At 32.7% G+C, this 27,961-nt stretch overlaps 1 protein-coding gene across 1 annotated transcript in view; it reads left to right on the forward strand.

The window, feature by feature from the left end:
* RIMS1 (regulating synaptic membrane exocytosis 1) overlaps positions 1–27,961 on the forward strand; it is a 685,283-nt gene that overhangs the window by 468,610 nt on the left and 188,712 nt on the right. Inside the window, exons 10-21 of the mRNA XM_007945190.1 lie at positions 2,675–2,798; positions 6,360–6,406; positions 10,971–11,083; positions 12,618–12,748; positions 13,219–13,390; positions 13,530–13,683; positions 15,158–15,229; positions 20,269–20,425; positions 21,145–21,270; positions 22,791–22,853; positions 27,187–27,264; positions 27,590–27,703. Coding sequence (XP_007943381.1) covers positions 2,675–2,798; positions 6,360–6,406; positions 10,971–11,083; positions 12,618–12,748; positions 13,219–13,390; positions 13,530–13,683; positions 15,158–15,229; positions 20,269–20,425; positions 21,145–21,270; positions 22,791–22,853; positions 27,187–27,264; positions 27,590–27,703 — 1,351 coding nt within the window. The remainder of the gene's footprint in view (positions 1–2,674; positions 2,799–6,359; positions 6,407–10,970; positions 11,084–12,617; positions 12,749–13,218; positions 13,391–13,529; positions 13,684–15,157; positions 15,230–20,268; positions 20,426–21,144; positions 21,271–22,790; positions 22,854–27,186; positions 27,265–27,589; positions 27,704–27,961) is intronic.

Genomic DNA, 27,961 nt, shown 5'->3' on the forward strand with positions numbered 1-27,961 from the left:
CTTCCTTCCGAGGAGTGGCTGGTGGGTTTGAACCGCCAGCCGTCTGGTTAGCAGGCAAGTGTCTTAGCCACTATGCTACCAGAGCTCCCTTATGAACCTAGAACCTGAGAAATTTATATTAAAATGTTGAAAACACAATGTAAAATAGCTACAAAACAGACAAGCATACTTTTTACTTTAAGCAATTGATGTATCTGAGAAAAAAGAAAAGTGTTTTGTAAATTAGATCACATATTCTATTTGTTTTACATTATAATTTAAGAACTATTTTTCCTTCTATTTTAATATATACATCATTAGTTTATAAAACTACAGCTATATGTTTTTATCAGTACAATCCTTATTCAGTGTTTGTGATCTTACTTTTATCTTGCCTTAGCTTTCTCCAGTCCTAACCCTCTCAAGTCCATGCCCTTCTGTGCTACTCAGTTTACCCATCTAAAACACAAAGTTGACGTTGCCACTTTCTTCATTGGGACCCTTCAGTGTCTCCCACTTGCCATCTGTTTTTTGAAGTCAAAGTTTGTAGCATTGTTTTTTCCTAACTTTCCAACTACTTCAACTGCTTTTCACTTTACCTGTTAAAATCCTTCCATCTTTCAAAACTCATCAAATTTTGCCTTAGTTCTAAAGCGTTTCCTGATACTCCACCTGGGGCAGGAATTACTACTTCCTAGGTACTACCTGGCTCTTCCGATCTTCCTGAAATGAACTTCCATATAGTTTATCAGTAAATCCTGGTTTAGGAGTTATTGACTTGTAAATAAGTAGGTAAGTGTATTGTTAATTTGACAGTGAAGGTTTTGCCTCTAGGCTGACATTTTTAAAGGGAAGAATTTCATAATGAAGTGCTTTTGTGAAATGTTGTTTGCAGCTCATCACTAGATGTTAAAATTAATTTAATAAAATCTAGCATTTTTAAAAAATGAAAAGGAACATAATAGAATAGAAAATACCAGTGTACATAATAGAATAGAAATTCTGGGGTAAGTATTATTTTGTAAAATATTTTTCAGTTTCTAGTTATATATGTACTGAGTCACGATGTAAACTTTTTTTGATCAAAAACTTAAAAACATAACTAATATATTGTATATTAGTAATTATTTCTTTTTTTTAAGTGAAATATGCTCATTGCATATTGAAAAAAAATTGCTAGGTAACTGCTTAGGTCAAACAATTAGAAATCATTTAACTATGGGTAATAATCAAACTCTTTTATCAAACCAAAGCAGCATAATGGTGTGTTTCAAATACTTACTTTCTAATTATTGCATAAGGAAGTACCTGGGATGGGGGAAGAGTTACTTTAAAATAGTCGTAGTAAAACAAATATTTTCCTTTTTTTTTTTAAAAAAAAATCTAGATAAAAAGTAAAACATTTGTGTTTACAGCTGGCTTTAAATATATAAATATGATATTGGTTGATTTAACTCAGCATGTATTTCCTTAGCTACTGAAATGTACTAGACACTGAGAATAACAAAATAATGCAGAAGCATAAAAAATTAAGGCACTTCAAGGTGCTACTGAGGCTGGGATATTTCTGCCAAGCCTACCATCGTGAATTGAAGGTACCCAGACAGAGAACACTTTGGGACCTAACACTAATTGAAATACTTGTTGTTGTTGTTGTTATGTGCTATCCAGTTGGACCCGACTCATAGCGACCCCTCCTTGGGTTTCCGAGGCAGTATCACTGTGGAAGTAGATTGCCCAACCTTCCTTCCGAGGAGTGGCTGGTGGGTTTGAACCACCAGCCTTCTGGTTAGCAGTCAAGTGCTAATCAAAATATTTATGTAAATAAATATTTATAAAAATATTTTTTTTTCCAAATGATCTGTGGTGAAAACTCTAGAGTAACGTGTTATTAGCCAAAATTTTTCTATGCTACATCCTATTCCTCTCTTTGATCAATCTTAGAATATATCACAAATTAATAAATACTGTATTAATTTTTTTTATTATTTTGTGAATGCATTCTACTTGTACTTTAATGCTCACAAATATATATTATGTATAGAATATGTGTTTTGAACATCTGGAAGTGGGTTAACTGTCATGCAACAGTTTTACATCTGCTTGCTTTATGATCTTGCCATTAGCTACCTGTGTTACCCTATGGGTGTGAATTCAAATCCTTTCATGCATTTTTATTCTGTTGTGCATCTGGTAAAGAAAATGGAGCATGACTTATAATTGGAAAATTCATGCTAGCAAATGTTAATTGCTGCCTGTGCGGAAAAAAAAAAAAAAAGAACAGGATTTATGCAAATAGTTTAATAAGAATCTTTCGCATATAGTGCCGCCTACCTTTATTGTATGGAGGGCATGCTGCTATTATTTTTTAATGTTTCCAATTAGGCTGTGCTAATTCCATTCCATAGCATGAGATTTTTTTATATTTTTTCTGTTATATCTCAAAAGATAAAAGTAGTTTACTATTGTTCTGTTTTCAGTATCCAGTAATATTCTGGGGGGAAAAAAAAGAAGAGAAAATAAAAAGAGAAGAAACATTTAGCAGACATTATATGGCAAATCAGTTTGCTTTGAAGACTAGAGACTAAACAAACTATTTGTATATGTTTTGCATTTCTTTGTTAAAAAAGAGAAAAAGATAAGAAAAAATAAACAATATATAAGGTAAAAAAATACCCTTTTTTTTAAATTCAAGGGGATGAAGTTCTAGAATGGAATGGTAAACCCCTGCCGGGAGCTACAAATGAAGAAGTTTACAACATTATTTTAGAATCAAAATCAGAACCTCAAGTTGAAATTATTGTTTCAAGGCCTATTGGGTAAGGCTAAAAAAAACTTACTTCTTAAGTTTAGTAAATTACATGTATTCACAGGGTTCAAAAAAAAAGTTTATACATTCATACAGTACATGTTAACATGGATAGTTTTTTTCTTCAATTACGGGCATACATTTTAGTTTTTGAAATTTCTTAATTTTTTACATTTGAACACTGACTACATTGAATACTTACTACATTTTAGAAGCTCCAAACTTTGACAATTGTTATATCAAAAAGTAATAATATCTGTTTTTCACAAAATCTTATTTTGAAATAAGATGAAAATATTTTTGTTTAATATAGAACTATTTTTTTTTTGGTATTCTAATTTAATGAATAGTATTTCCTTTAGAGGAGTTACTAGCAAACTCATCATCCGTGATAAAGTAGTAGTGATTTTGTATGTCTCCATAAACTTTATACTATTCTACTGAGAATAGAACATTTTTTTATATCTTTACCCATGAGTAGTTCCAACTTATACTTAAAATTCACACACAAAGTGTTAATTAAATATTTTATCATTTAAATTGTCCCTAAAATTGAATATGATATATTGAAGAACTCAAGTTTCAAGCATAATTTAATTATCTACAGCCAATGGGATATTTTCCATAGTTGTGCATCAAATTCCCTATATAATTAACTTTTTCTAGCGAACATATATAGTCCAAAATACATGTCATTTTGCCAGTCCATAATTTTTGAAAGGTGCTTTGAACCATCTCATTATAGTTTAATGTTTGAATGTATTCTTGGAAATACTTTTTTTTGCCTATTCTCCAAAATATTATAGATCTATTGATTCAAGACTTTTTAATGTTGAAAAATGCTAATCTTAATTTTTTTTATCCTCATGAATATATGTCAATGCAAAACATACAAGAAAATATAATTATTCTAATTCTCAAAGGACTGGAAATACATTATCACATATTCCAAAGAATAATATTAATATGTGTATATATACATAATTCTAAAATGAAGGCTAGCTTATAACCAGTACTTAAGCTTATTACGAGTAAACATTGAAAACATTTTCAAAAATATTATACATTTCCATGCAGATTTTTAAAATAACACTATATAATTTATGCTAGTTTTATATTAACATGTTCTAGTGCTGAGGTAAATGTGAGGCTGAAAAAGAGGTAAGTAAATTGGAAAATGAATCAAAAATATTAAAAATAAAATTTAAAATCAAGTGTTATGAACATTGCCAAATATGTTCATATACGTAGTATTTAAAAGTAATCAAATAAAATATCATTCATTCATAGTGACTTAGAAACCTAATGACAATTAAAGTAGACTGGAATGAAAATTTTCATGTTTTACTTTGTATGGAAATAACTTAAAAAGTAGTAATCTACCTAAGCAAACCCTGAATTTTCATGGATTATGGAATGGTAAGAAATATAGAATACTTATAAATGATTACATGTAAATAAAAAAAGTTAGCATCAACTTTCCAGTTAATAGATAAATTATTAAAATTACTCCAGCTGTATTTTAATAATTATGTTTAATATAGTCTGATCAACAAATGTAATTCATTTAAAGCAGGGGGCAAATATCTATTCATAGTTTATTTCTACAAGTATAATAGTATAGTAATTCCTGGAATGATCCCAACTATACAGGCACATGGATTAGCACAATCTAAGAGGCATCAGTCCTGTCAGGGCATTAACCATTTCTACCACATTACCAAATAGACCTTTATGCTTATAATTTTTAAAGCTATTCTACCACCTTACTTGTGACTGAAGCAACTAAGAATCCTTGTGTAAATGTAAAGTGGAAATTCATGCCTGAAAATGTTAAAGAAGCAATTGTTAGTACTTTTTTTTCAAAATTATTCAAAAACATTAAAAAATATTTTTAACAACTTTTTCAGTCTTTCTTTTACAGACACGTAAAATCTAAAGCTTAAAGCTGATCTCAGAGTTCCAGGTTCTAGTTTTTATAATTGATTTTGAGTCTTAATTTCAAGGAATTTATTACTATCCAAAAATTGTTGTTCCTGAATTTTTTTAATTTATTTTTATTTGTCTATATTAATTTAAAGGAAGCTTTGTTGTTGCTAGTTCCCATCGAGTCAATTCTGACTTGTGGCCAGCATAAGATAGGTAGTATTAAGTCTTAAAATCCACTGTCATGGAGTGGACTCCAACTCATAGCAACCCTTTAGGACAGAGTAGAACTGCCCCATAGGGTTTCCAAGGCTGGAAATCCTTAAGTAAGCAGCCTGCCTCATCTTCCTTCCTCAGAGTGGCTGGTGGGTTCAAATCACCGACCTTTTGGTTAGCAGCTGAATGCGTTAACCACTATACCACCAGAGATCCTTATTCTTATGTCTTAGGTATTGCTAATTAACCTCTTAATTAGTGTACAAATTATTTTCATACAAAAATATATAATAAAATGTAGTTTATAAAACACAACAGAGTGTATTGTGATTTATAAAAAATATTATAGGTGATTATGAGAATTACCTTGTACACAGAACTAAAAATGAGAATGCAAGAAAACGATCAAAGAGAAAAAACTGGTTTTGTTTCCATTCCCCAAAAAAGTGCAAGGCAAATCAAAGTGAAATTAGATTACAAGGTAAGTGGTTAGTAATTCTTAGTTAATTTCCTGGTAATTTTGTTGGTACTAGCTAACTCCAGTCTGCTTTAATATGTCATATTAATACTTGCATATTGTTAATTTCATTAAATTGATACTAAAATATCTTTGGAAAAACAGAGATAAAGTAATTCTGTATAGTATAATTCCCACACCAAGGTGCCCAGGGTCCTTAAGGTCACAATGGATAATGGATTAAGCTGAGGTGATATTAAATATTTCTTCAAACTAATTTATGAGTGTGGCAGGAATGGGTGTTTTACAAGTCATTTTCTAACCATATAGTAAATGACTATATATTGAGCTAAACTCAGTATAGAGATATGAATCTCTATAGGGTATATATGTGTATATGTATTATATATTCACATATATAAATTACTTTGGCTTTTTGTTGCAAGCTTGAACCATTTTTAATTTCCAAAGCAATTCATCATTTTCATTTTATTAACTTTGCCCATGATATATTCACTGTACCATTTTATTATCAAGAGATGTTACCATACTTTCATTCAGTAATCTCTTTCAGATGTGTTTGTAAAGCATATTACTGATTTGTAAAATTTATGTCATTTTGATTTTCTAGAACTGAAGTGAAATATTACCTTTAACATTTTTTATTTCCAAAACCTGTTGTTTTGGTAGTAAAAATATTGTGGAATTTTAGCCACAATATTAATCTTATTGTTGTCATGTTAAAGTGTTTTGCTATTAAATAAAAAACTTATTTTTACTGCAGTTTTTTTTTGTATGTGTGGTGTTTGACATTCATGCACATTAATAGTTACCTTAAAGTAACTCCCGTCCATTTCCACAACTGTAAAGATCCAAAAAGATTTTTTACACTCTGACATACAATGTGCCTGTGATTGCATCAGATAGGATAGTTTAGCTAATGGTATTTTTACCATACCCTGTTTCTTTTAGGGACATTCCAAGGATTCCTGAGAGCTCCCATCCTCCACTAGAGTCCAGTGAGTATAAGATTTATTTATTATTATAGTATGTATTGAACTAAATTGGATTGTAATGATTTGCCATTTACTTATTTGTTATAATCGATGTGATATTACTGTACTAAGGATAGCTCCACTGATGTCAGAAGTTAGGCACCAAGGCAATCATGAAGCCCAAAGAAGTTCTGTTTTATTCTAAATTTTTTTTTTCTACTTTTTAAAAAATATTTTATTTTCATGGCTACAGTTGTCCCTCAGTATCGGTGGGGGGTGGGGTGGGGATTGATTCCAGGACTCTGGTACATATCAAAATAAATAAGTACTCAAGTCCCTTATATAAAATGGCATATTTATATATTTTATTTACATAAAATGGCATATTTACATATAACCTGGGCACACCCTTCCCTATATTTTAAATGATCTATCTCTTAGCCTTTTAGGGATTGCTTTGACCCCTTAATTACTTCCCCACCTCCCTACCAATATTTTTACCATGTCAGTTGAATCTATGGATGCAGAACCTGTGTAAACAGAGGGCTGATTTATATGAAAATTTTATCTGGCAATATCTTTTTACATAACAGGCAAGACCTTCACCTGTTAACCCATTGCCTTCTTGTTTGATTCCAACTCATAGTGACGCTGTAGGGCAGAACTGCTCCATAGAGTTTCCAAAGCTGTGATCTTTATGGAAACAGACTGTCACATCTTTCTGCCATGGAGTCGCTGGTGGTTTTGAACTGCTAACATTTTGGCTAGCAGCTGAGCTCTTAACCAGTGCACCTAGAGAGCTCCTTAGGACCTTCACAGAGTTCCAATAATATGCTCAGTAATAGTTCTATTGGCTGTATATAAAAATAGTTCTATTGGCTGGAGTATTCTGTTTGATTGGTAATCAGCTTGTGGATAGTCTAGTGAAGAAGATAAATGCAGTAACAGATAATTTTAATGCATTATGACAAAGCATTGGTTATTGTTATGGAAAGTGAGTATGTAAAATGGAGAAGAGATGAAGATCATTACAAGATAAAGGGTTGAAACGGTAAGTCTAGAGGGTTTAAAGAATCATCTTACTTGGTGATTAAAATTACCCCAAATGGGAGATGATAATGTGTGCAGTATAGACAAGTATTGAAGCTTTCGATGAGAATATGGAAGTGACTCAAATAAATTCACTTTGAAATGGATTGACATTCAATTAAATAGTTGGGTTTCATTTCCAAAAGATTTTTACTCAGTTTATAACAATATAAAACACCAGGTGCTTTAAAGAGAAAACAAATACTTGTAGTAATAAGGAAGAAGAAATTGTGTGGGGTGAATAAACAACGGACTAGAGATTAAGTTAATGTGTAAAGTAGGCATGCGGTCATGTTCTGTATACCTACTACACAGTGGCCAGATTGGGCTTTGAGCTCTCTGATGACCAATAGATAGAAAGAAATAGGACCAATTATACAGTTTATAGTATTTACACAATTTAAAAAAAAACTGTTTTATAATAATATTTGAAACAAATTTATTATTAGAAGCACTAGTGTTACTGTACTGAGCCCTGAGAAAAAAATTATCCTAAGCGTACCTGTTAAAGAGATACAGTATCAAAGAGTTTTATTCTGCTGCTTCTTGTAATTAAAAGTATTCTTTGGGGGACACAAAATGATGCCACATGGCTTAATTTAGGCTTTAATATTAGAGTATAGAGAATATATATATATGGCATTTTCTCAGGCAACAGTATTTCTTAGCAAAGGTTTTGTTAGCTTATAAATAACTATGAGTTCAAATTATAGTTACTGAGGTAATAACATTCTATACCAAAAAAGAAAAGAAACCTCATTGCTGTTGAGTCAGTTCCAACTCACAGCAACCCCTCCTTGGGTTTCTGAGGCAGTGTCTCTATGGAAATAGATTGCCTAGTCTTCCTTGCAAGAAGTGGCTGGGGGGTTTGAACCACCAGCCTTCTGGTTAGCAATCAGATGCCTTAGGCATTACAGCACCAGAGCTCCTTAACATTCTACAACATTCTGTTGTTCTTCAGTCGAGTCTGACTCATAGCACCCCATAGGATGGAACGGAACGGAACTGTCCCATAGGGTTTCCAAGGCTGTAATCTTTAGGGAGCTGACTGCTACATCTTTTTCCTGTGAAGCAGATGATGGCTTTGAACCACCAACCTTTCTGTTAGCAGCCAAGCACTTAACCACCGAACGCACTATGGCTCCTATAGACTGCTGATTATGTCAGGATACACTTTAGCAATGATCTGGGAAGAGTACCTTTCATTTCTAAAAGGAGGAAGAGCCTCACTAAGTGGCTGAGCAGAGAGCTAGCCTGTTCCACATAAAGGTAAAGCAAGTCACTTGTACAGAATTACTAGAGGCAACATACTCAGAAACTCAAGATATTTATTTATAAGATCACAATTGAGACACTCTTGTAAAACTTATTTAAAACATTTATGACATACAAGCTTAGATGTAGCATTTAAATTATACTATGTGTACATTCATTACAACTTTTCAGTAAAGATAACTCACAATAGATGATTTCTTTACCAAGATGATTAACATAACGGGTATTATTTTCCTTATCACTAAAAGCATGAAACCTTTAGCTATATGTGAGGCTATAGGCAAGGGCAGTACAATGCCCTCCAAAAATGCAGAAAATAAATACCTACAAATTGAGAAAATAAATATAATATTTAATTATTTAATATTAAATAGCTTTAAAATAGGTAGCTAGCCAAAAAGACAAAATGATAACCTTTTAGAACTATTTGGAAAGCACTTTCTTCTGTTAGCTATAGTACTGGATCATGGTTTTATACAAATAATAGATACATTTGACATATTATAACAAATGATACAGGGAAAGGGTAACCACAGGGAAGAAGTGGGAGGAGAGCCGTTACAGCCTGGGAAATGTAATCAGTGTCACAAAACAAAATGCAAAAGAACTATTGAATATAAAACAAATCTGCTTTGTAAAATTTCATCCCAATTACAATAAAAAGTTTAAAAAAATAATAATGTTTCAAGTGTAAAAAAATAAAATAAATTTCTCCCATGAATATTCTAACTGAATTTTCATAGCAGCTGCTAAGAGAAAGATGGTTTTCTAAGTTGTTATTGTTCTTAAGTCTCATGATTTCTATCCTCAATTTAAAATGAATTTTAGAGGAAGAATTATTATAACAAGGATTCTCACTGTACCTGGACAAGACTTCAGGAATATACTCCAGGAACACCACAAATATCATGTATATGCCACATCCCCAGCCCAGCCACACACAAAGTCACCTGTCTGGTAGTTCATGGGTCTTGTTCTCTTTAGAGTTAATTGCCCTTGTAAAATAGATTAAGAAATGTGTTAGCACTGATTAGTTTATAAATCATCTTTTACAGGTAATATAATACTTTGCAAGAAAGGATTTTTGGGTAGGAAGGCATATCAGCAGATTTAAAATTGTGCAAATAATAAGGTGTTCTCTCTTCTCAGACCTCTTAGAGAACCATCCTGGTAGTAACGAATGTCTAGTAGCACAATGGGTCATTGCAGTTTCATTATGAGTATGAATATCCAGTTGGTTTCTAAAGTCATTATTAACATTTATTTTTGTTAAGGCAACAAACAATAGAGCATTAAACTCATTCTGTACTTAAAAATGTTTTTTTGCCTAGCTTGGCACTATTTAGATAATGAATTGCAGAAAATACCTGATATGCCATTCCAACAACTTCCAATAGAGAATATTAAAGGAGCATTAAATTTCAAATCCCTGAAATAGAATGTTGGCTCTTGACACTGTAGTTATTCTGAAACTCAGAATTTCTTAACCACTTCTATAGTACAGAATTATTTAACCTCATGTTCATTTATCTATAGCATATATAAAATTGGTATGTAGCTAGTAAAAAATCATTCATTTTTGTTTTCTTTAGTAAAGTACAACTAAACTTTAAAGCTCTTTTATGTAACAATTTTTTTATTTGATTTCTTTTCATTGAAACTAGCAAAGTAATGTTTAGAAATATTCTAATGATGCCTTTGCTGTTGGTTTAAACAACTGCATGTTTATCTATGTACTTTACTATAGCATTCATGCAATTAATAAATAGCCATGTTATGTAATAGATTATACTTTAGAATATAATTTACAAAAATTAACATTTATGCAATAAATCAGAGACCAGGTTATTATAAATGTTTTTAAAGTGAAAGATGGTGCAGGGCTACAGAATTGACTTACCTAAAAAAAAAAAAAAATAACATTTGGCTTTGTACTCTTTTTTTAAACACAATAGTAGTGTTGGGTATCTTAGAATTATTATTATTTTTTTGTTTAGACAACATGCAGAACACTTTCTAATGTATTCTGAAATAATTTCTAAAGTGACTATATGATACTTAAAAATATGATTATTATATTCACTTCAGTTTGCATCTTAGAGTTAATAATTCCAAAATCAGACTTAATTATCTCAAAAATAAGTGTGCTTTTCATTTAATTTTAAAAAAATTATTCCCCACACTTACAAATATGTTACTAAAAACATTTATTTTCTCATTTTAGGTTCAAGTTCCTTTGAATCTCAGAAGATGGAAAGACCTTCCATTTCTGTTATTTCTCCAACGAGTCCTGGAGCTCTAAAAGATGCCCCACAAGTCTTACCAGGGCAACTTTCTGTATGTATTTTTTGTACAGGTTGGAGACCATCAGTACTTGCTTATTGTTCTGAATCTGTCTTTAAAAATTGCAGGCTTTCCTTTATACCTATGATAAATGCATGTTGTTGTTGTTGTTGTTGTTTGCCATCGACTCGGCCCCGACTCATAGGGACCTCTCCTTGGGTTTCCGAGGCAGTATCACTACGGAAGTAGGATTGCCCAACCTTCCTTCCGAGGAGTGGCTGGTGGGTTTCAACTGCCAGCCTTCTGGTTAGCATTCAAGTAAGTGCCTTAGCCACTATGCTACCAGAGCTCCTATGATAAATGCATAGTAATTTTAATACCAAAATCTACTTCACCAATTCTTCTTGCATTTCTTCACTCATTCTTTAATTCATATACTTATTAAGAAATATTTGAGTGCCTACAATGTGCCAGATGTTCTGAACATGAACATAAATGATAAATAATGACATAAGTGTATGTACTCTGTATTTATTGTGTGCTGTATCAAATTGCTGGTAGCATAGTGCCTAAGGCACTTGACTGCTAACCAAGAGGCTGGCGGTTCAAACTCACCAGCTACTCCTTGGAAGGAAGGTTGGGCAATCCTATTTCCGTAGTGATAACTGCCTCAGAAACCCAAGGAGGGGTTGCTAGGAGTCGGGGCCAACTCGATGGAAAATAACAACAACAACATATCAAATTGTGGGAGTTCTGGTGGCATAGTGCCTAACTATGCATTTGACTGCTAACTAGAAGGCTGGTGGTTCAAACCCACCAGCTACTCCTCGGAAGGAAGGTGGGACAATCTACTTCTGTAGTGATACTGCCTCGGAAATCCAAGGAGGGGTCACTATGAGTCGGGTCTGACTCGACAGTACATAACAACAACAACAACATATCAAATTGTTAAGGTAACTAATTGGTTAGACGTAATGTTAGAAAGTCATATTCCGTTTACTTTACAATATTATCAACATGGAACCTGAAAAGTGTAAGCCTAAAATAACCTTGTTAACATCTGTGGAAATTTGGTGATACTGAACTGCTGCTTATGTCACAATGAGCTAAAAAATATCAGAGATTACAGAGCTGGAGCAGAATCAGGCAGTTTTTCGTTCTGTTATGCATAAGGTCACCATGAGTCAGACTCAACTTGATGGCAACTAACATAACAACAACTTAATCATTAAGTCACTTTAAAATTACAGTTAGCATTCAAAAACAAAAACAATGATGTAGGAGATCCCCCTCATCCCTTAGAGTTTTTTTAAATTTTTTTATCATTAGTTTTATTTTCATAATATGATATGATATAAGAGAATAAAAGCAGAAACAGACCTGCCAGGTGTTATGTTTAAAATGTTTGAAAAGTAAAGTTCTAAATGGTTATATTTCCAAATTGGTATTCTTTTCAAAAATAACATCCACAATGTAATTGCATTGTATTTAAAACTTCTTTTTTCAAAAATTGTTTAGTATTAATTTTGTTAAATTACATTATCTCATGATTTGTACAAATAATGATTCCTTTATGTATTGCTTGTAGGTGAAGCTGTGGTATGATAAAGTGGGACACCAGTTGATTGTAAATGTTCTTCAAGCAACAGATCTACCCCCTAGAGTAGATGGGTGCCCCAGGAATCCCTATGTAAAAATGTATTTTCTTCCAGATAGAAGGTAAAAAATAATTTTAGAAAAAAAAATGCTAAAATCTGTCTTGATAGAGAAAACAGAATTTCTTCCCCTAGGATGTATGAGAGACATTTAAAAAATATAATGAATAACTTTTTAAGGGAATAAACTACATTATCCCTGAAAAAAAAAATCTCTCCAGCTTTGTATGTCTTTGAAAATAATCTGCTAATTCTTTTACATTTAAATTACCGTATTTATACATATATCAGTCTTTGATAGCTATACATTATTTAGAATGTACCTTTTATGTGTGTACCTGTAATCACAGCTACCACTTACATTGTAGTTGAAATTAGAATAGTATTAACCCTACAGTGTTTTTAAGACTTTTAAAAGTACAAGTCATAAATTAAAAACAGTAAAAATCCCAATGGCAGTATTACATGTATCTACAATAGATGGCAGTATGTACTTGTTTTTGCTTTTTCATTTACAAAACACTTATTTTTCAGTGATAAAAGTAAAAGGAGGACCAAAACAGTAAAGAAAGTACTAGAGCCAAAATGGAATCAGACTTTTGTCTATTCACATGTACATCGTAGAGATTTTAGAGAACGAATGTTAGAAATAACTGTGTGGGATCAACCAAGAGTTCAAGAAGAAGAAAGTGAATTTCTCGGAGAGGTGATGTATATTGTCAAGATTCAAGTCAAATGCTTAATGAAGTTATTTGTAATACATCATAAGCATCAATTATCATGACTATTTTTAACATTATGTTTTGGTAAAACTACTTGATTTAGTTTGTTAACTACCATTTCAGATCCTCATAGAACTGGAGACAGCACTTTTAGATGATGAACCACATTGGTATAAACTTCAGACACATGATGAATCCTCACTACCTCTGCCTCAGCCATCACCTTTCATGCCAAGGCGACATATTCATGGAGAAAGTTCTAGCAAAAAGCTACAGAGTAAGTTAAAAGTCCTTTTAGTTACCAGAAAATAATCTGCCAATTCTTTTGCATTTAAATGACCATAGTGCTCCAATTCAATATTAATATTCAAGATTTTTTTCAAATGATTTATTAGAGATAAAAATATTAGAAAATTATTTATCTATAAAAAGAAACTTGACACATTTATTTTCTGCATTTTCCCAGTGAAAGTCTGCCATAATATATACGATAATGTAATTCCAGAGCTGAAAACTGAAAAGCTGCTGATTATAATTCTTTGTACAAGATTGATTGAGTTGACCAAGTGTAATTTCAGTCATCACTGAAGAGTTGATACATATAAAATCTTAATTATTTTATTGTTCCTAGGTATTTTTAGTATTACCGTTTATCATAAACATTTTAAAAATCATTAAAAAAATACTTTTGTTGTTATTTGTTTGGTGATTGAGAAAATGACTTTTTTTTTAGGGTCTATCCAATAATTTTTGATTAATAAGTAAATCTCTAGTGGAACAACTGAAACATAGAAACTTCTTTTTGGTAATGTGGAAGTAAATTTTCTCTCTCATGTAATTGAATATTTCATGTTAGTACTTCCCTAATCAATCATTTCCTCAAAATTAATGTTTAATGCACTATAATGGCTAATTTTAGAAACGAAGCATGAATGTTTTATAGTGGCTTCTGCTGCCCTTTTATTTAATATAAACTCAATAGAAAGCTTCTTTGAACCTTTCCACTTGGCCTCATCCGCCCTGCATTGAAGGAGAAATTTAATTGAGTACAAAACTGTGTATATCTACTTCTTACATATTGACTCTTGTTATCTGATATTTCACATTTATAATAGTGAAAAATTTACTATCCAGCTATTTTGCATAGTAACAATGTACATCTGGAAGTGACCAATACCAAAGTACAGGGTGAGAGTAACCCTTGCTGTGATGGTTAAGGTTATGTCTCAACTTGGCTGGGCCATGATTTTCAGTGGTTTGGCAGTTATGTAATGATGAAATTTGGCAGTTATAAAATTATGTGATTTGGTAGTCATGTAATGATGCAGTATCTTCCATTTTATGATCTGATATGGTCATCTCCATTTTCACATAATGCTGATTTTCACATAATGACCTAGTCTTTAGAACATAACCATATCAATAAGTTAGGAGTGGATGTATACATTTTTCTACAGACTTTTGTTATTACACTTTAATTATAATGAATTATCTCAATCAAATCTTATTTTACAAATTCCCCTTGCTTCTATATGTCTTCAGTGGCTATTAAGGGGAAATACTGAGAAAATGTTGTCTTTGGAGAACAGTCATTTCTTTAAAATTTGGCTCAGAATTTACTTTGTATTATTTTTGTTGAAAACAATTGAGTTATAATGTAATTAGCTTTTGCAAAATAAATTTAACCATGCCTTTAACATCTCATAAACCAACCGGACATAGAGGTATCTCTTTGCCTTACTGTTATGCAGGATCTCAGCGAATCAGTGATAGTGACATCTCAGATTATGAGGTTGATGATGGTATTGGAGTAGTTCCTCCAGGTGCGTGGATGAAGAGCATGGCCTGGCTTCACTGTGCTTCTTTGCTTGTTATCACTGTCAATTACCAGACCTCTTCAGGAACTAAACTGGAGATTTAGAGTACAGAGAAATCAGTGTTAATTATTCCATGGTGACTTGAGTTCCAAATTGTTGAAAAAAAAAAAAAAAAAGTTTACAAAGGACTACTGTAGTCATGCATTGTGTAACGTCCATCTAGACAGCATCTGGCTGCATATACATCTGTTGTCCCAACCCCTGTTAAATAAAGCCTGTTATATTAAAAATTTGAGGTACATACAAAAGTTCATATTAACAAACGGGTACTGCTTTGCAATGCACATCAAAATATTGTTATTATTAATAATGTTAAAGATTATTATTATCAATATGTTAAAGGTGTTTTAGTGTATTGGAAAGAGGATGTTTCGTGTTTTTTATTCATAGAAAGTTATGTTGTTTTTATGTTAGGTGCCATTGAGTCAGGTCCAACTCATAGTGACCCTGTGTACAACATAATAAAACACTGCCTGGTCCTGTGCTATCCTCACAGTCCTTGCTATACTGAGCACATTGTGGCAGCTGCATGGTCAAAGCATCTCATTGAGGATCTTCCCCTTTTTTGCTGACCCCTCCCTTTACTAAACTTGATATCCTCCTTCAGGGACCAGTCCCTCTGACCACATGACCAAAGTAGGTGAGATAGAGTCTAGCCATTCCTGCTTCCAAGGACCATTCTGGCTGCACTTCTTCCAGGACAGATTTGTACATTCTTCTAGCAGTCCATGGTATTTTCAGTGTTCTTTGTCTTCCTTAGTCATTGCCAGCTTTCACATGCATATGAGACCATTGAAAATACCATGGCTTGGGTTAAATGTACCCTTTGTCTTCAAAGTGACACCTTTCCTCTTTAACACTTTGAAGAGAGATTTTGCAGATTTACCCAGTGCAATACAACGTCTAATTTCTTGGCTGCTGCTTCCATGGGTGTTGATTGCGGATCCAACTAAAATGAAATCCCTGACTTCAGTCTTTACTCCATTTATTGTGATGTTGCTAATTTGTCCAGTTGTGAGGATTTTTGTTTTCTTTGAGGTGTAATCCATACCAAAGACTATAGTCTTTGATCTTCATCAGTAAGTGCTTCATCTTCACTTTCAACAAGCAAGATTATGTCATCTGAATATCTCAGGTTGTTATTGAGTCTTCCTCCAATTCTGCTTCCACATTCTTGTTCATATGGTTCACGTTCTCAGATTATTTGCTTATCATACAGATTGAACAAGTATGGTGAAAGGATACAATCCTGATGCACACCTTTCCTGATTTTAAACCATGCAATATACCCTCCTTCTGTTCAAACAGCCTCTTGATCTATGTACAAGTTCCTCATGAGCACAATTAAGTATTCTGGAATTCTCATTCTTTGCAATGTTATCCATAATTTTGTATGATCCATACAGTTGAATGGCTTTGCATAGTCAATAAAACACATATTTCTGGTATTCTTTGCTTTCACTCACAATCCATCTGACATCAGAAATGATTTCCCTCATTCCACATCCTTTTCTGAATCCAGCTTGAATGTCTGAATGTTCCCTGTCAATATACTGCCGCAACTGTTCTTGAATTATCTTCAGCAAAATTCTATTTGCATGTGATATTAATGATCTTCTTTGATAATTTCCACATTCTGTTGGATCCCTTCTTTGGAATGGGTACAAATATGAATCTCTCCCATTCATTTGGCCAGATTTCTTGGCATAAACGAGTAAACATCTCCAATACTGCATTTGTTTTTTGAAATATCTCAATGGGTATTCTGTCAATTCCTGGAGCCTTGCTTCTCACCAATTCCTTTGACTTCTTCCTTCAGTACCCTTGGTTCTTGATCATGTACTACCTCCTGAAATGGTTGAACATTGACCAGTTCTTTTTGGTACAGTGACTGTGTATTCCTTCCATCTTCTTTTGATACATCTTTCATCATTCAATCTTTTGCCCATAGAATCCTTCAATATTGCAATTCCAGGCTTGGATTTTTTTCTTCAGTTCTTTCAGCTTGTTAAATCCCAAACATGTTCTTCCCTTTTGGTTTCTAACTCCGTTGCATGTTTCATTATCATAACCTCACTTTGACTTCTTGAGCTGCCCTTTGAAATCTTCTGTTATTTCATCATTTCTTCTAAATGCTTTAATTACTCCACTCAAGAGCAAGTTTCAGAATCTGTTCTGACATGCTTTTGGTCTTTTCTTCCTTTCCTGTCTTCTCAGTGACCTTTTGCTTTCTTCACGTATGATGTTCTTGATGTCATCTCACAACTCATCCGGTCTTCACTCACTCGTGTTCAACACATTAAATCTGTTCTTCTTTAACTGGTCTCTAAAGTCAGAAAGGTACACTACATACTGTATACTAAGACAAACATTAGACTAGCTGATGTAAAATATGAGCTGTATCTGTTCTTGACTTAAGTACAACTTAAAAACATCCAAATCCCATAACATCTTATTTTACAGAACGTATCATGGGCATTATGCATGCATGACTGTATCTATTAATTAGTATCCCATAGTTATTTAATTTGTCAGGTTTGTCCTTAGAAGCGTGGCTAGGTAGATTAAACAAAGTATTACTTCACAGTGCTCTGAGCATAAGTGAAAATATGGATTTTGGAAGGCTATTGTTCATTTTTTGAAAAGAAAAATTCCATTCTTCTGGGCTTTATATTGTATTTCTATGATTTTCCTTCCTCCATTTCTGAATATAATGTGCCCTCCATGGAATATACTGAGAAAAGTGCATGGTAGGGTTTTAAATTGCATGTGGCATGGCTATAACTTTTAAGGCTTTTGTGATGTCTTCACCATTGATTATTACGTATAGTGTGTGTGTATGTTTAAAAATAAAATGCTTTAGAAAGATTCAATGTTTGTTTGAATTAACATTTTTGTTATCATGTAAGCTGGGAACATTTTTGTGATACTGTGCAGTTCAAATCTGTTTCTCATCTGACTCTTGGCACAAAAATTGGAGTAAAATCAAATAGTAAGGGCTTGTTTTCTTGACACTAACCTGTACTGTTTCTTTAATCTAATAAAATATTTATGTAAGAAAAAATTAGAAACAACCCCAGGACTTACAAATTTGAATCATTAAAGGCAGTCCTTTAGAACAGTATTGATATATATTCCCTGTATCAAGTAATTTCACAGATGGGGAGGCATTTAATTTGAGGGCAATAATTTTGGCAAAATTGATAGATTCTACACTAGTAACTAAGTTCAGAATTTGGACAGGTACATACCACTTTGTTGAAACTTGTCGTTTTTGTTATGTGCCATAGAGTCGGACCAGACTCATAGCGACCCCTCCTTGGGTTTCCGAGGCAGTATCATTATGGAAGTAGATTGCCCTATCTTCCTTCCAAGGAGTGGCAGATGGGTTTGAACTGCCAGCCTTCTGATTAGCAGTCAAGTGCCTTAGGCACTACTAGGAGAGAATTATGGAGAGTTCTCTAAAACCAGGGTTTATTTGTTTCCTGTAATTCAGAGAATATTTAATCACCATATGGAAACAGCAAATAGTCTTAAAACAATAAACTTAGTGCTATGTCCATATCCATTATTAGGTAATAATTTTTGATATCAAAGCATCAATGAGAGTTTTGAGTTATTTATAATAGTGGATAATATTTCATAGTTTACTTTTGTTTTCATTTTTAAAAGGGTTATAATTATTAAACACATTCTCCACAGAAATTTTCATTCACAATTTAATAGCATATTGGTATTTTATGAAATGGAAAAGATAAAAATGATTATATATTAAGTCCATTGGCATACTCATATAGGAATCAGATGATTCCTGGTACGAAAGTCATCAAATCTTTCTAACAAGAATCTTGGCTATTAAGTGCCAGTTCTGTATGTGTTTAATGTACTCAGTGAAGTCCATATGCGCCTATGACTTTATTGGTTTCATATGCCCATGAGAGCTCAAAAGCTTTATTCCAAATGATCTCCCATAGTTGATCCATAGCTGAACTTAAACTTTCTGCCTAATACCTGGGCTCTTTTTCTTTTGATCACAGAATTTTTTATTTTCCTTTTAATAAGACAATACAATGGCACTTGTGAAAAAAAATTATTTGCTCTAAATGGTTATTGTGGATTTGAGATTATGGTTTTGTCCTAAACAAATCAGAGATGATATGAACATTTCTACTTCATGGAAAAAGTGACTGGTAGAATTTATTTTAATTTTAATTTTGAAATTAATTATTATTTTAATTTTAAGTATGTTAACTGTATTGATTGTGCTGATGATTAATGTAATTATGGGATAGTTTCAGGTGTCCAGGGTAGATTTGACATTTGGTTCTTAGCAGGGCTAGTTTTCTCTGCATTATTGTCATAATCATCTTCACTCATACATTATATACATTTGACAATTGCAGTATTATCTGCAGTTTGCAAAATTCATTATCAATATTTGGAATAGTGAAGATCTCTTTTTTGTAAATAAAATTTTTTGTAAATAAAAATTTTATTTTTTGTAATAAAATTACTATGATACAATTTTCATTTTTCTTATCAGTGAATATTGCCACCTGCAATATTCAATTAAAATAATTTTTTCAAAGAAAAACACTTAAAGAAAAACCAGATTTCTAACTATTGACTTGTATATTAACTATACTTCACTGTCAGGTACTTTGTGTTGTTGAAAATCACTAACTCATCCATTCTTTAAATTCATAATTGTATCTCAATTCATTATGTCTGAGGCATCAACTATCATTTTCATAATTAATACTGCCATGGTACCTTTGGTCCAAACTGTAACCTGTTCTATGCATGTATATGTTACACTCTGTGTAAGTATACTTAATACTTTTGAAGATAAGGCTAATAATAGTGATTGCATGGCATTTCATCTTAATAGGTTAATGGCTGCTTTAGATGTGATGTAATGTCTCCACATTAATATTTTCATTGTATAAAAATCTGACCAGTTTTATTGTGTGTACTCTTGCCAGTAGGTTATAGGTCTAGTGCTAGAGAAGGTAAATCTACAACATTAACAGTGCCAGAACAGCAAAGAACAACTCATCACCGCTCACGCTCAGTATCTCCTCATCGCGGTGATGATCAGGGAAGGCCACGTTCACGTTTACCAAATGTGCCATTACAGAGGTAAGATTTGAAGGGGACTCAGTGTTCCTCACCTCTTTTAAAAATATATATATATAATATAACTGCTGCAGATTCATTGCAATGAAATAATGGTTTGGTCAGTCAGTTTATTCAGAATCATTTCTAAGAAAAACGTCTTTAACCTATGTAAATGCTCTACCTACGTAACATTTTGTTCCTTAAGAAATCTTCCAGGACGTGGAAGAAGTTTATGTCCCAAGTATGCTTTTTTTAATAACTCTGTTGTGTTTTGTTAGTTTTCTCTCATTCCAGGAGAAAATGTATGGTGAGTCAGAACTGCAGAGTGAAGGGGCAGAGGATAAGGTTAAGAAGCAGAATATATTTTTCAGAGATTTAGGGTTGCCTCTATGAGAGACTTCAAATGCTTGGAAAAAAATAAAATGTGTAATTTAGTGCTTTATTTCACCCTACCCTGAAGTGCAGTTCTGAAATTTTAATTAGCTAAGAATATGAAAATCATGGTCCTTTTTTGATTGAGGTACAAAGAAAGGTGGACAGATGCAGCATAGACAGAATACTCCCAGACAATAAATACTCTTAACTTCTTGATAAAATAGGTGTTGATAATGAGGCCAACGCTTTTCAAACCATGTCAGTTGTTTGCCAGTTCAGTTGTCAGTTCTTTCCCTTTAGTCTCTCTGCCCTTTTTGGGAAGATGATACGCTTTTAACACATGTGAATTTTTATTATCATTTTAGGAGTTTAGATGAAATCCATCCAACGAGAAGGTCACGTTCTCCAACCAGACACCATGATGCCTCCCGAAGTCCAGTTGATCACAGATCCAGAGATATGGATAGTCAGTATTTATCAGAACAAGACAGGTATTTGTCCAAATTATAATCTCAACATTATAAATTTTCTTTTGCTCTGTTTTAATATATGAGCGATAGCCTGACATAGTACATTAGAGAGTAAAAGTCATCACTGAAAACTAAACTACTCTCAAGGAACAACTATGAAGATATTCTAATAGAAATGCAACACTAGGAATATTTGGCTAACATTGTATTGTTGTATCTATGCTTTTTTTTTTACAAGATCAAAATTTATGTATAGCTAGTTTAAAATATAAATCTTTTCATTTACTTAGAAGCTGACTTAAATTATAAAAAGGAGCCTACATAAGCAATTTTCAAATATTTTATCTTTTGTAAGCCACAGTGTTTGAAATGTTATTTATGTTCTTATCAAGATAGTTTGTATGCAGGTCATCTGAAAGACAGTTAATATTGCGGAGTTTCTGAGAGAACTTTGGCAGTAATGTTTTTAGTATATGCTGCTTTTTCAACAAAATATATTTACATAAAATGTCTATAAAGTAAAAAATATAGTGATGGATTCTTATATTGATATGCACTTAACTTTAGTTCTGCATATACTTATCAACAAATGTTTCGTGAACACAGTTATTTCAAGTCTATATTAAGAACCTATTGTTCTGCAAACCCACAGACCTTCTTGTCAGTGTAACCACATACCATACATTTTCCCTGATCATGAGCTCAAGATCCTATTCTAGGTTTTATGAGGCCTTCTTGTTAAATATTCTCTGCTAGTTTTTTGAAGTAGAAGAACATTCAGTGATGAGTAGGGAAGTGATAATGGAGTTGAATTATTATTTTGTTGTCATGTTGTTAAGGACAAATTAGAGGTTTGTACCTCTCTAATATCACCTTACTGTGAGAAGCAGTGCCCTGACTTTCAAATGAGTAGAGTCACAGTACCACAGTTACCATACTGTTCAGTTTTGGTCAAGTGAGAACCACTTTATTAATACTTATTTGTGCCATCATGAGTTTAGGTGAGGAGTGAAGACAAAGGCCTTCTTGGTCAGGGTATTCAATATAGTAAAATTAACTTCAGTGTAGTATGACATTGCATTTTCAGTGGCTATAAGAGCAAAGAAAACTATGCTTTAAGTTATTAAAAAGAAGTAAAAGCTTTTAGGGTTCCCACTAATTTCAGAAAGGCCATATTAATAGGCCTTTTAAAAGTCATTAAAATATTCAGATATCTAGAAATAGATTTCCTCTATCTTATTTGGGGAAGGCTCATTTTGGTGGATTTTTGTTTGTTTTGATATTCTATAAAATAATTTTTAAATACAACTGCAGATGAGCAACAACTAGGACTTCTATCATAGTATTTGTACTTGATTGTTTAAGTTTTTAAAATATTGTCATGTTTATTTTTGTTTAACCTCTCAAGCAAATATGCTAGTGCAGACAATCTGGTTTCTCCCCTTTTTATGTTTTCATTGGCATACCATTGGCATAACCCATGTCATTTAATGCCTCATACTTTATATCTGTTTCACTCACCACCCATCCTGTCTGTGCAGTGAGCTTCTTATGCTGCCCAGAGCAAAACGAGGACGAAGTGCAGAATGCCTACATACTACCAGGTAAATACAGGGATTTGGCGATGGTGATTGTTGTGTGATGACTCTCTTTCCATTCTACTCTTCTTCCGTCTCTCCCTTAGTGGTACCATTACAAATATGTAAAATAAACATCCCAAGTATATAAAATTTGTTTTTTTTTATGTAGAGGTCATGAAAAGGGCCAAAATATATTACAGTACTGCTCCAGACAGCTTACTTTGCTATCTGTATGTTCAAAATCCAGAAACTGAAGAGTCTCTTTGGAACTGGCCCAATTTCTACTATTGAAATTCTAAGAAGAGCCTTCCTGCTTTCTTCTACCCCCAACACACACACACCTGTCTAGTCACAGAAGCTCCAATTGTCTATGCATGGCATTGTAGTTATTTATATTAATGTTGTTTTGTTTTGGTTTGGCCTTTTTGTTTCCTTTTGGAATCCATGTTACTTATATTCTGTTTGCTTTTAATAAAATCTTTACCAGTTTATTTTTGACTGAGTTTCAGCTCCCTTCTTGAAAAAGACTGAGGGTATTTGGCCTATTAACTTTAAAAACTCCTTCCCTAGACCTCCTCAAATTCAGAAATGCTGCAATTTAATCTTTCCCATAAAGGCATAAAACAATGTGATACCTCTCTAAAGATGAGGTGGCAAAGAGGTATAATATTTATCTCTAAATTGGAGCTTAGAATCTGATGTCCTTAGTTTCATTTCATCTTGAATGTTATATCCAAAATAAACATCTTACAGATTACTCATAGGTACAGTCTGTAAATATTTATTGGGAATTTGTAGTGAAGAGAAAGTCAGAAAGTAGTAAATCATTCAGACAAACAGGCAAACTCTTTCAGAAAATTTGGCCAATAAAAATCTAGTAGGAAAGAAAAAGAAAGAGCTATTATTGGAAGACCTGTGATGCAAGAACAAATGTAAGATAGTTTCTCCTTGTGAACCATTGTGATTCTTTTCTATAATACAAACATGGTGGGGCTAGCAAGAATTCTTTAAATTTTTATAAGTATATGATTATCCTATTGATAACTGCTCCCTATTGTCTTTGGATGTCACAGGTAAAACTGAGGTAATAATATTAGTTCTGCCTGTCAACCAGAGGAAAAATAGAAAATCAAAAATATTGTAAAAACTAACTTAAAAAACAAACTCAGTACCATCAAGTCAATTCCTACTCATAGTGACCCCCTTTGGGTTTCTAAGGTGGTAAATCTTTATGGAAGTAGATTGCCCAGTCTTCCTGCCACGGAGTGTCTGGTGGGTTTGAACCACCAACCTTATGGTTAGCAGTCAAATGCCTTAGGCACTATGCTGCCAGAGCACCTTAAAAACTAACTTAGATTCTTTATAATGCCAATCTTTCCAGGCTTGCCATTAGTCGTTCCACCAACAAATAGTTTGTCAATAGAAAGTTTTTTCGTAGCCCTGTTAATGTGACTACAACTTATTTATTAGGCACTTGTTGTGTGCCTGGGAATGTGTATGTAGGTATTTCTAACATTCTCACATTAGTAGTCTAAATAAAATAGCTACTCTGTGCTATTTTGTACTTCAACAGGTGAAATATCAGGAAATGCAAAATATGATATAGTTGCATCATGTTGTACAGTCTGATCTCTTAAGATTGATGCTTTGCTAAAAATTGTGTACTCCATTTTTCCATATTTGTTTAAAATATATACTCAATTTATTGACTTTACATTTCCTGGTTTAGGTAAATAATCTTTTTATATGTGTATGGTTTAAAAAAGATGACTATTCAGCTAAGGCAGATCAAGTCCTGTTACTTACTTACAACAATAAGGTGGAATGTGGAAGCACAGCCAGCCAAATGTGCAGATCCAAAGCCTGTCGCTCTTCCATGTTTGTGCTCATGTTTATAAAAGCATTTTACTTATATCTGAATAAAACAATATACCAGGACATGTATATATAAATAACTACAGCTTTCTAATGAATATGTCAATAATGTAGTTTTGTTTAAATATAAATTACAGAAATGTATTAGTATAATCATCTGTGGCTGAAATCTTAATCAGTGCTCTCAAAATCCATCATATTATATTCAAATAAAATCTGAGATTTACTACTTTCTAGACAACATAAGGAAAAGAACATTTATTGAGTACCAAGCATAGTGCCAAGTATTTATTATATTTTCTCAATTTCTTGACAGTAGTTTGATATAAATATTATTATCCTCATTTACAGATAAGTAAAAATGCCTCATAAAGTTTAATTTGATAAGTAGAAGTAGCAGAGTGATAATTCATAATCTAGATGATGTTTTCCACTAAACTAGTATTTCTAAAACTATGTTCTGAGGAATTGGTCCTGTAAGATGCTCCACCAATGAAGGAGTCTGTGAGTCAAATAGATTTGGGGTACTTTGCATATTAAAGCCACTCCTTGGAGATTTACAGTGCCCAGCATATTAAAGTCATGAACTAAAGAAATCAGTCTCATATTGTTTATTACATTTTCCCAATAAATATTTAAGCATCAAATCCTTTTTTCACAAAACATGTTCTGGGGCAACAGTGTTGTACAGAAAATGCTGTACCTGTCCCACTGTATCTCAGGTCCTTTATCCCTGTTATCTCATTTAATTCTCACAGCTTCCCTCTAAGTAGACAGATATCTTTTCCCTTAGTCTGTAGTCATAGAAACAGGGGTAGAGACTGAGCTGAATAAGCCAGATTCACAGTCAATAAGTAGTGAAACCAAGGCATGAACTTAGACCATCAGACTATAAATTCCATGTTCTTTTCCATTCTGTATCATTCTGTACTGACCCTTCTTACAGTATTCATGAAAAAAATCACTTCAGGCCAAATGTTTGGAAAAGATTTATGGCAACACATACTAAAGATATTTGCCTAAGGTTTGAAGTAGAAAAGATTCTCTTCGGTCTCTAAAGCAGGCTGAATCCTTATTTCAGTAAAATCTGCCCACAGTTCATGCTGCAGTATGGTTCTTTGATGGATTTTTAATTGTAGTTTTAAGGAATTTCCTTTGAATTGGCTGTTAGTTTTAACATGAATAAAGCACTGGGGTATTTGATATTTAGTATGTCCTTTCACTGCCATGGAGTCAGTTCTGACTCATAGTGACTCCATTGGGTTTCCAAAGCTGAAAATCTTTATGGAAACAGATTTCCTTATCTTTCTTCTGTGGAGTGGCTGGTGGATTCTAATCACTGACCTTTTGGTTTGCATACAGATGCCTTCACCACTACATGAACAAAGCCTCTTAAAGGTCAGCCCACTGCATTGGCTGGGAACCAAACCTGGTCAACTGCTTGCAAGGCAGCTGTGCTTACCACTATGCCGTCAATGCCGTGCTTAATAAATGTTTATTCCATTACCTGTTTATCATACTTTAATGAAAGATGAAATGAACTATGGATTTTATTAATCAGCAATTACATTTGTAGGAACAATGTTAAATTATAGAAAAAATAAACCAAAACCAGAAACAAACCAAACTCACTGCCGTCTAGTCAGATCTGACCCATAGAGACCCCTCCTTGTACCCCTCCTTGGGTTTGCAAGACAATATCACTACAGAAGTAGATTGCCCAACCTTCCTTCTGATAGAAAAATATAATAATAGTTAATTGGGTTGATCTACTTTGATCTTGGTGGTATAGATAGTCAAACAAGCTCTGAGATTTTAAAGAAATTTAAGTTGAGCCTTTTTCTGCCTATTCAAAAATTCAAATTCTAGTTTACATCTTATGCCCATCTCACCCTATTTTCAGTGGTGAATTTTGCCTGTGGCTGAATTTGAATGCAAAAACTGATCAATGGAAAGAATTTGCTCCTTTGCAGTCACTTCTTGACCTTGTACTCTTCCCTTTCTTTACTCTGCTATTCAGTACCATAACCAATCCCATCCTTGTAATGCTGATCAGCACTTTGCTTACTATTAGAATATTAACTCTTTTAGTCATATTTTAATACCCAAATTACATAAATTATTTGATTGACACTTTAAGTTATTTACTTCCCTAGAAGCAGTCATAACATTAAATGGAGGATTAAATAGTAAATTTAAATATTGGTTACAAATAATTGATAAGAGTTTAGTTAGGCAATTTTTTTGTAATTGAGTTAATTATAATTTGAATCTTTATTTTAGTTATTAAGTCATACGTATATTATTTCATATTTTATTCATTCTAATCCTGTCTTCGAACAATTATTGTAGTAGTTCTGCAATTAAAAAAATAATAATAAAACCCTCTCTGTAGCTTTACAGCTCTTTAATTTCTTCATATCTTAAATTTGCTTTATATATATTTTTCTGTTTCCTGTGTGTTTATGTTGCCATGTTCCAGACATCTTGTTAGGCACTATAAAACATTACCACCCAAGATGCCTTTATTAGAGAATGGTTCTCACTGGAATATTTACAGGTAAGAACTGTAACAGTGAGTCCCACTTATAAAATAGCCCCTAACCCTTAATCCCTTGCTTAGAAAGATAGCAAATATACATTCTAATAAAACATTCACATGAAATTAATTTGGAATTAATTTTACCCAGAGAAACATTAAATTAATGATAACTAGAAACAATTTTAATTATAAAATTTATTAATTCTAGAATATGTCTCTAAATAAACCCTACTTACTCAAATATATGATTTCTAGTTGTCTTCTTTGTCATATACTGGTTGTTTTAGTTGTTGATTTTAATTATGAGAATTAATTTTTTTTTTAATAATTTTAATTTCTGAAGTTTAATTTTGCCTGCACATACTAAAACCAAATCAGTGACTAGACAGAACATGTCCCTTCTTCATGGTTGCTTTAACTCAAGAATGTTAAGATACACTGATGAAATATTGCTTAGGTAAGAACTCGTAGAAGTTCTGCTAACTTCTACTTCCCTTGCCTAGTGTTGTGAACCAGAATAGTTGAGTTGTAAAATTATTTCTCATCTGATGTCCTTCATTTTGTTTTGGTGTGGCATCTGTTCTTAGTAATAAAGTTTTAGATGTTTTGTTTTAGTGCTTCCTGTACCCAGTTTTTTCATAAGTAGGTGTGATTTAGTCTCATTTTTCAGTCTGAGACTCAAAAAAAATTATGCAAAGCAATTCAAGCATAATCT

Source organism: Orycteropus afer, unplaced genomic scaffold (genome assembly GCF_000298275.1).
Source record: "Orycteropus afer afer isolate SDZICR_OR568_19922 unplaced genomic scaffold, OryAfe1.0 scaffold00133, whole genome shotgun sequence".
NCBI classification, from domain to species: domain Eukaryota; kingdom Metazoa; phylum Chordata; class Mammalia; order Tubulidentata; family Orycteropodidae; genus Orycteropus; species Orycteropus afer.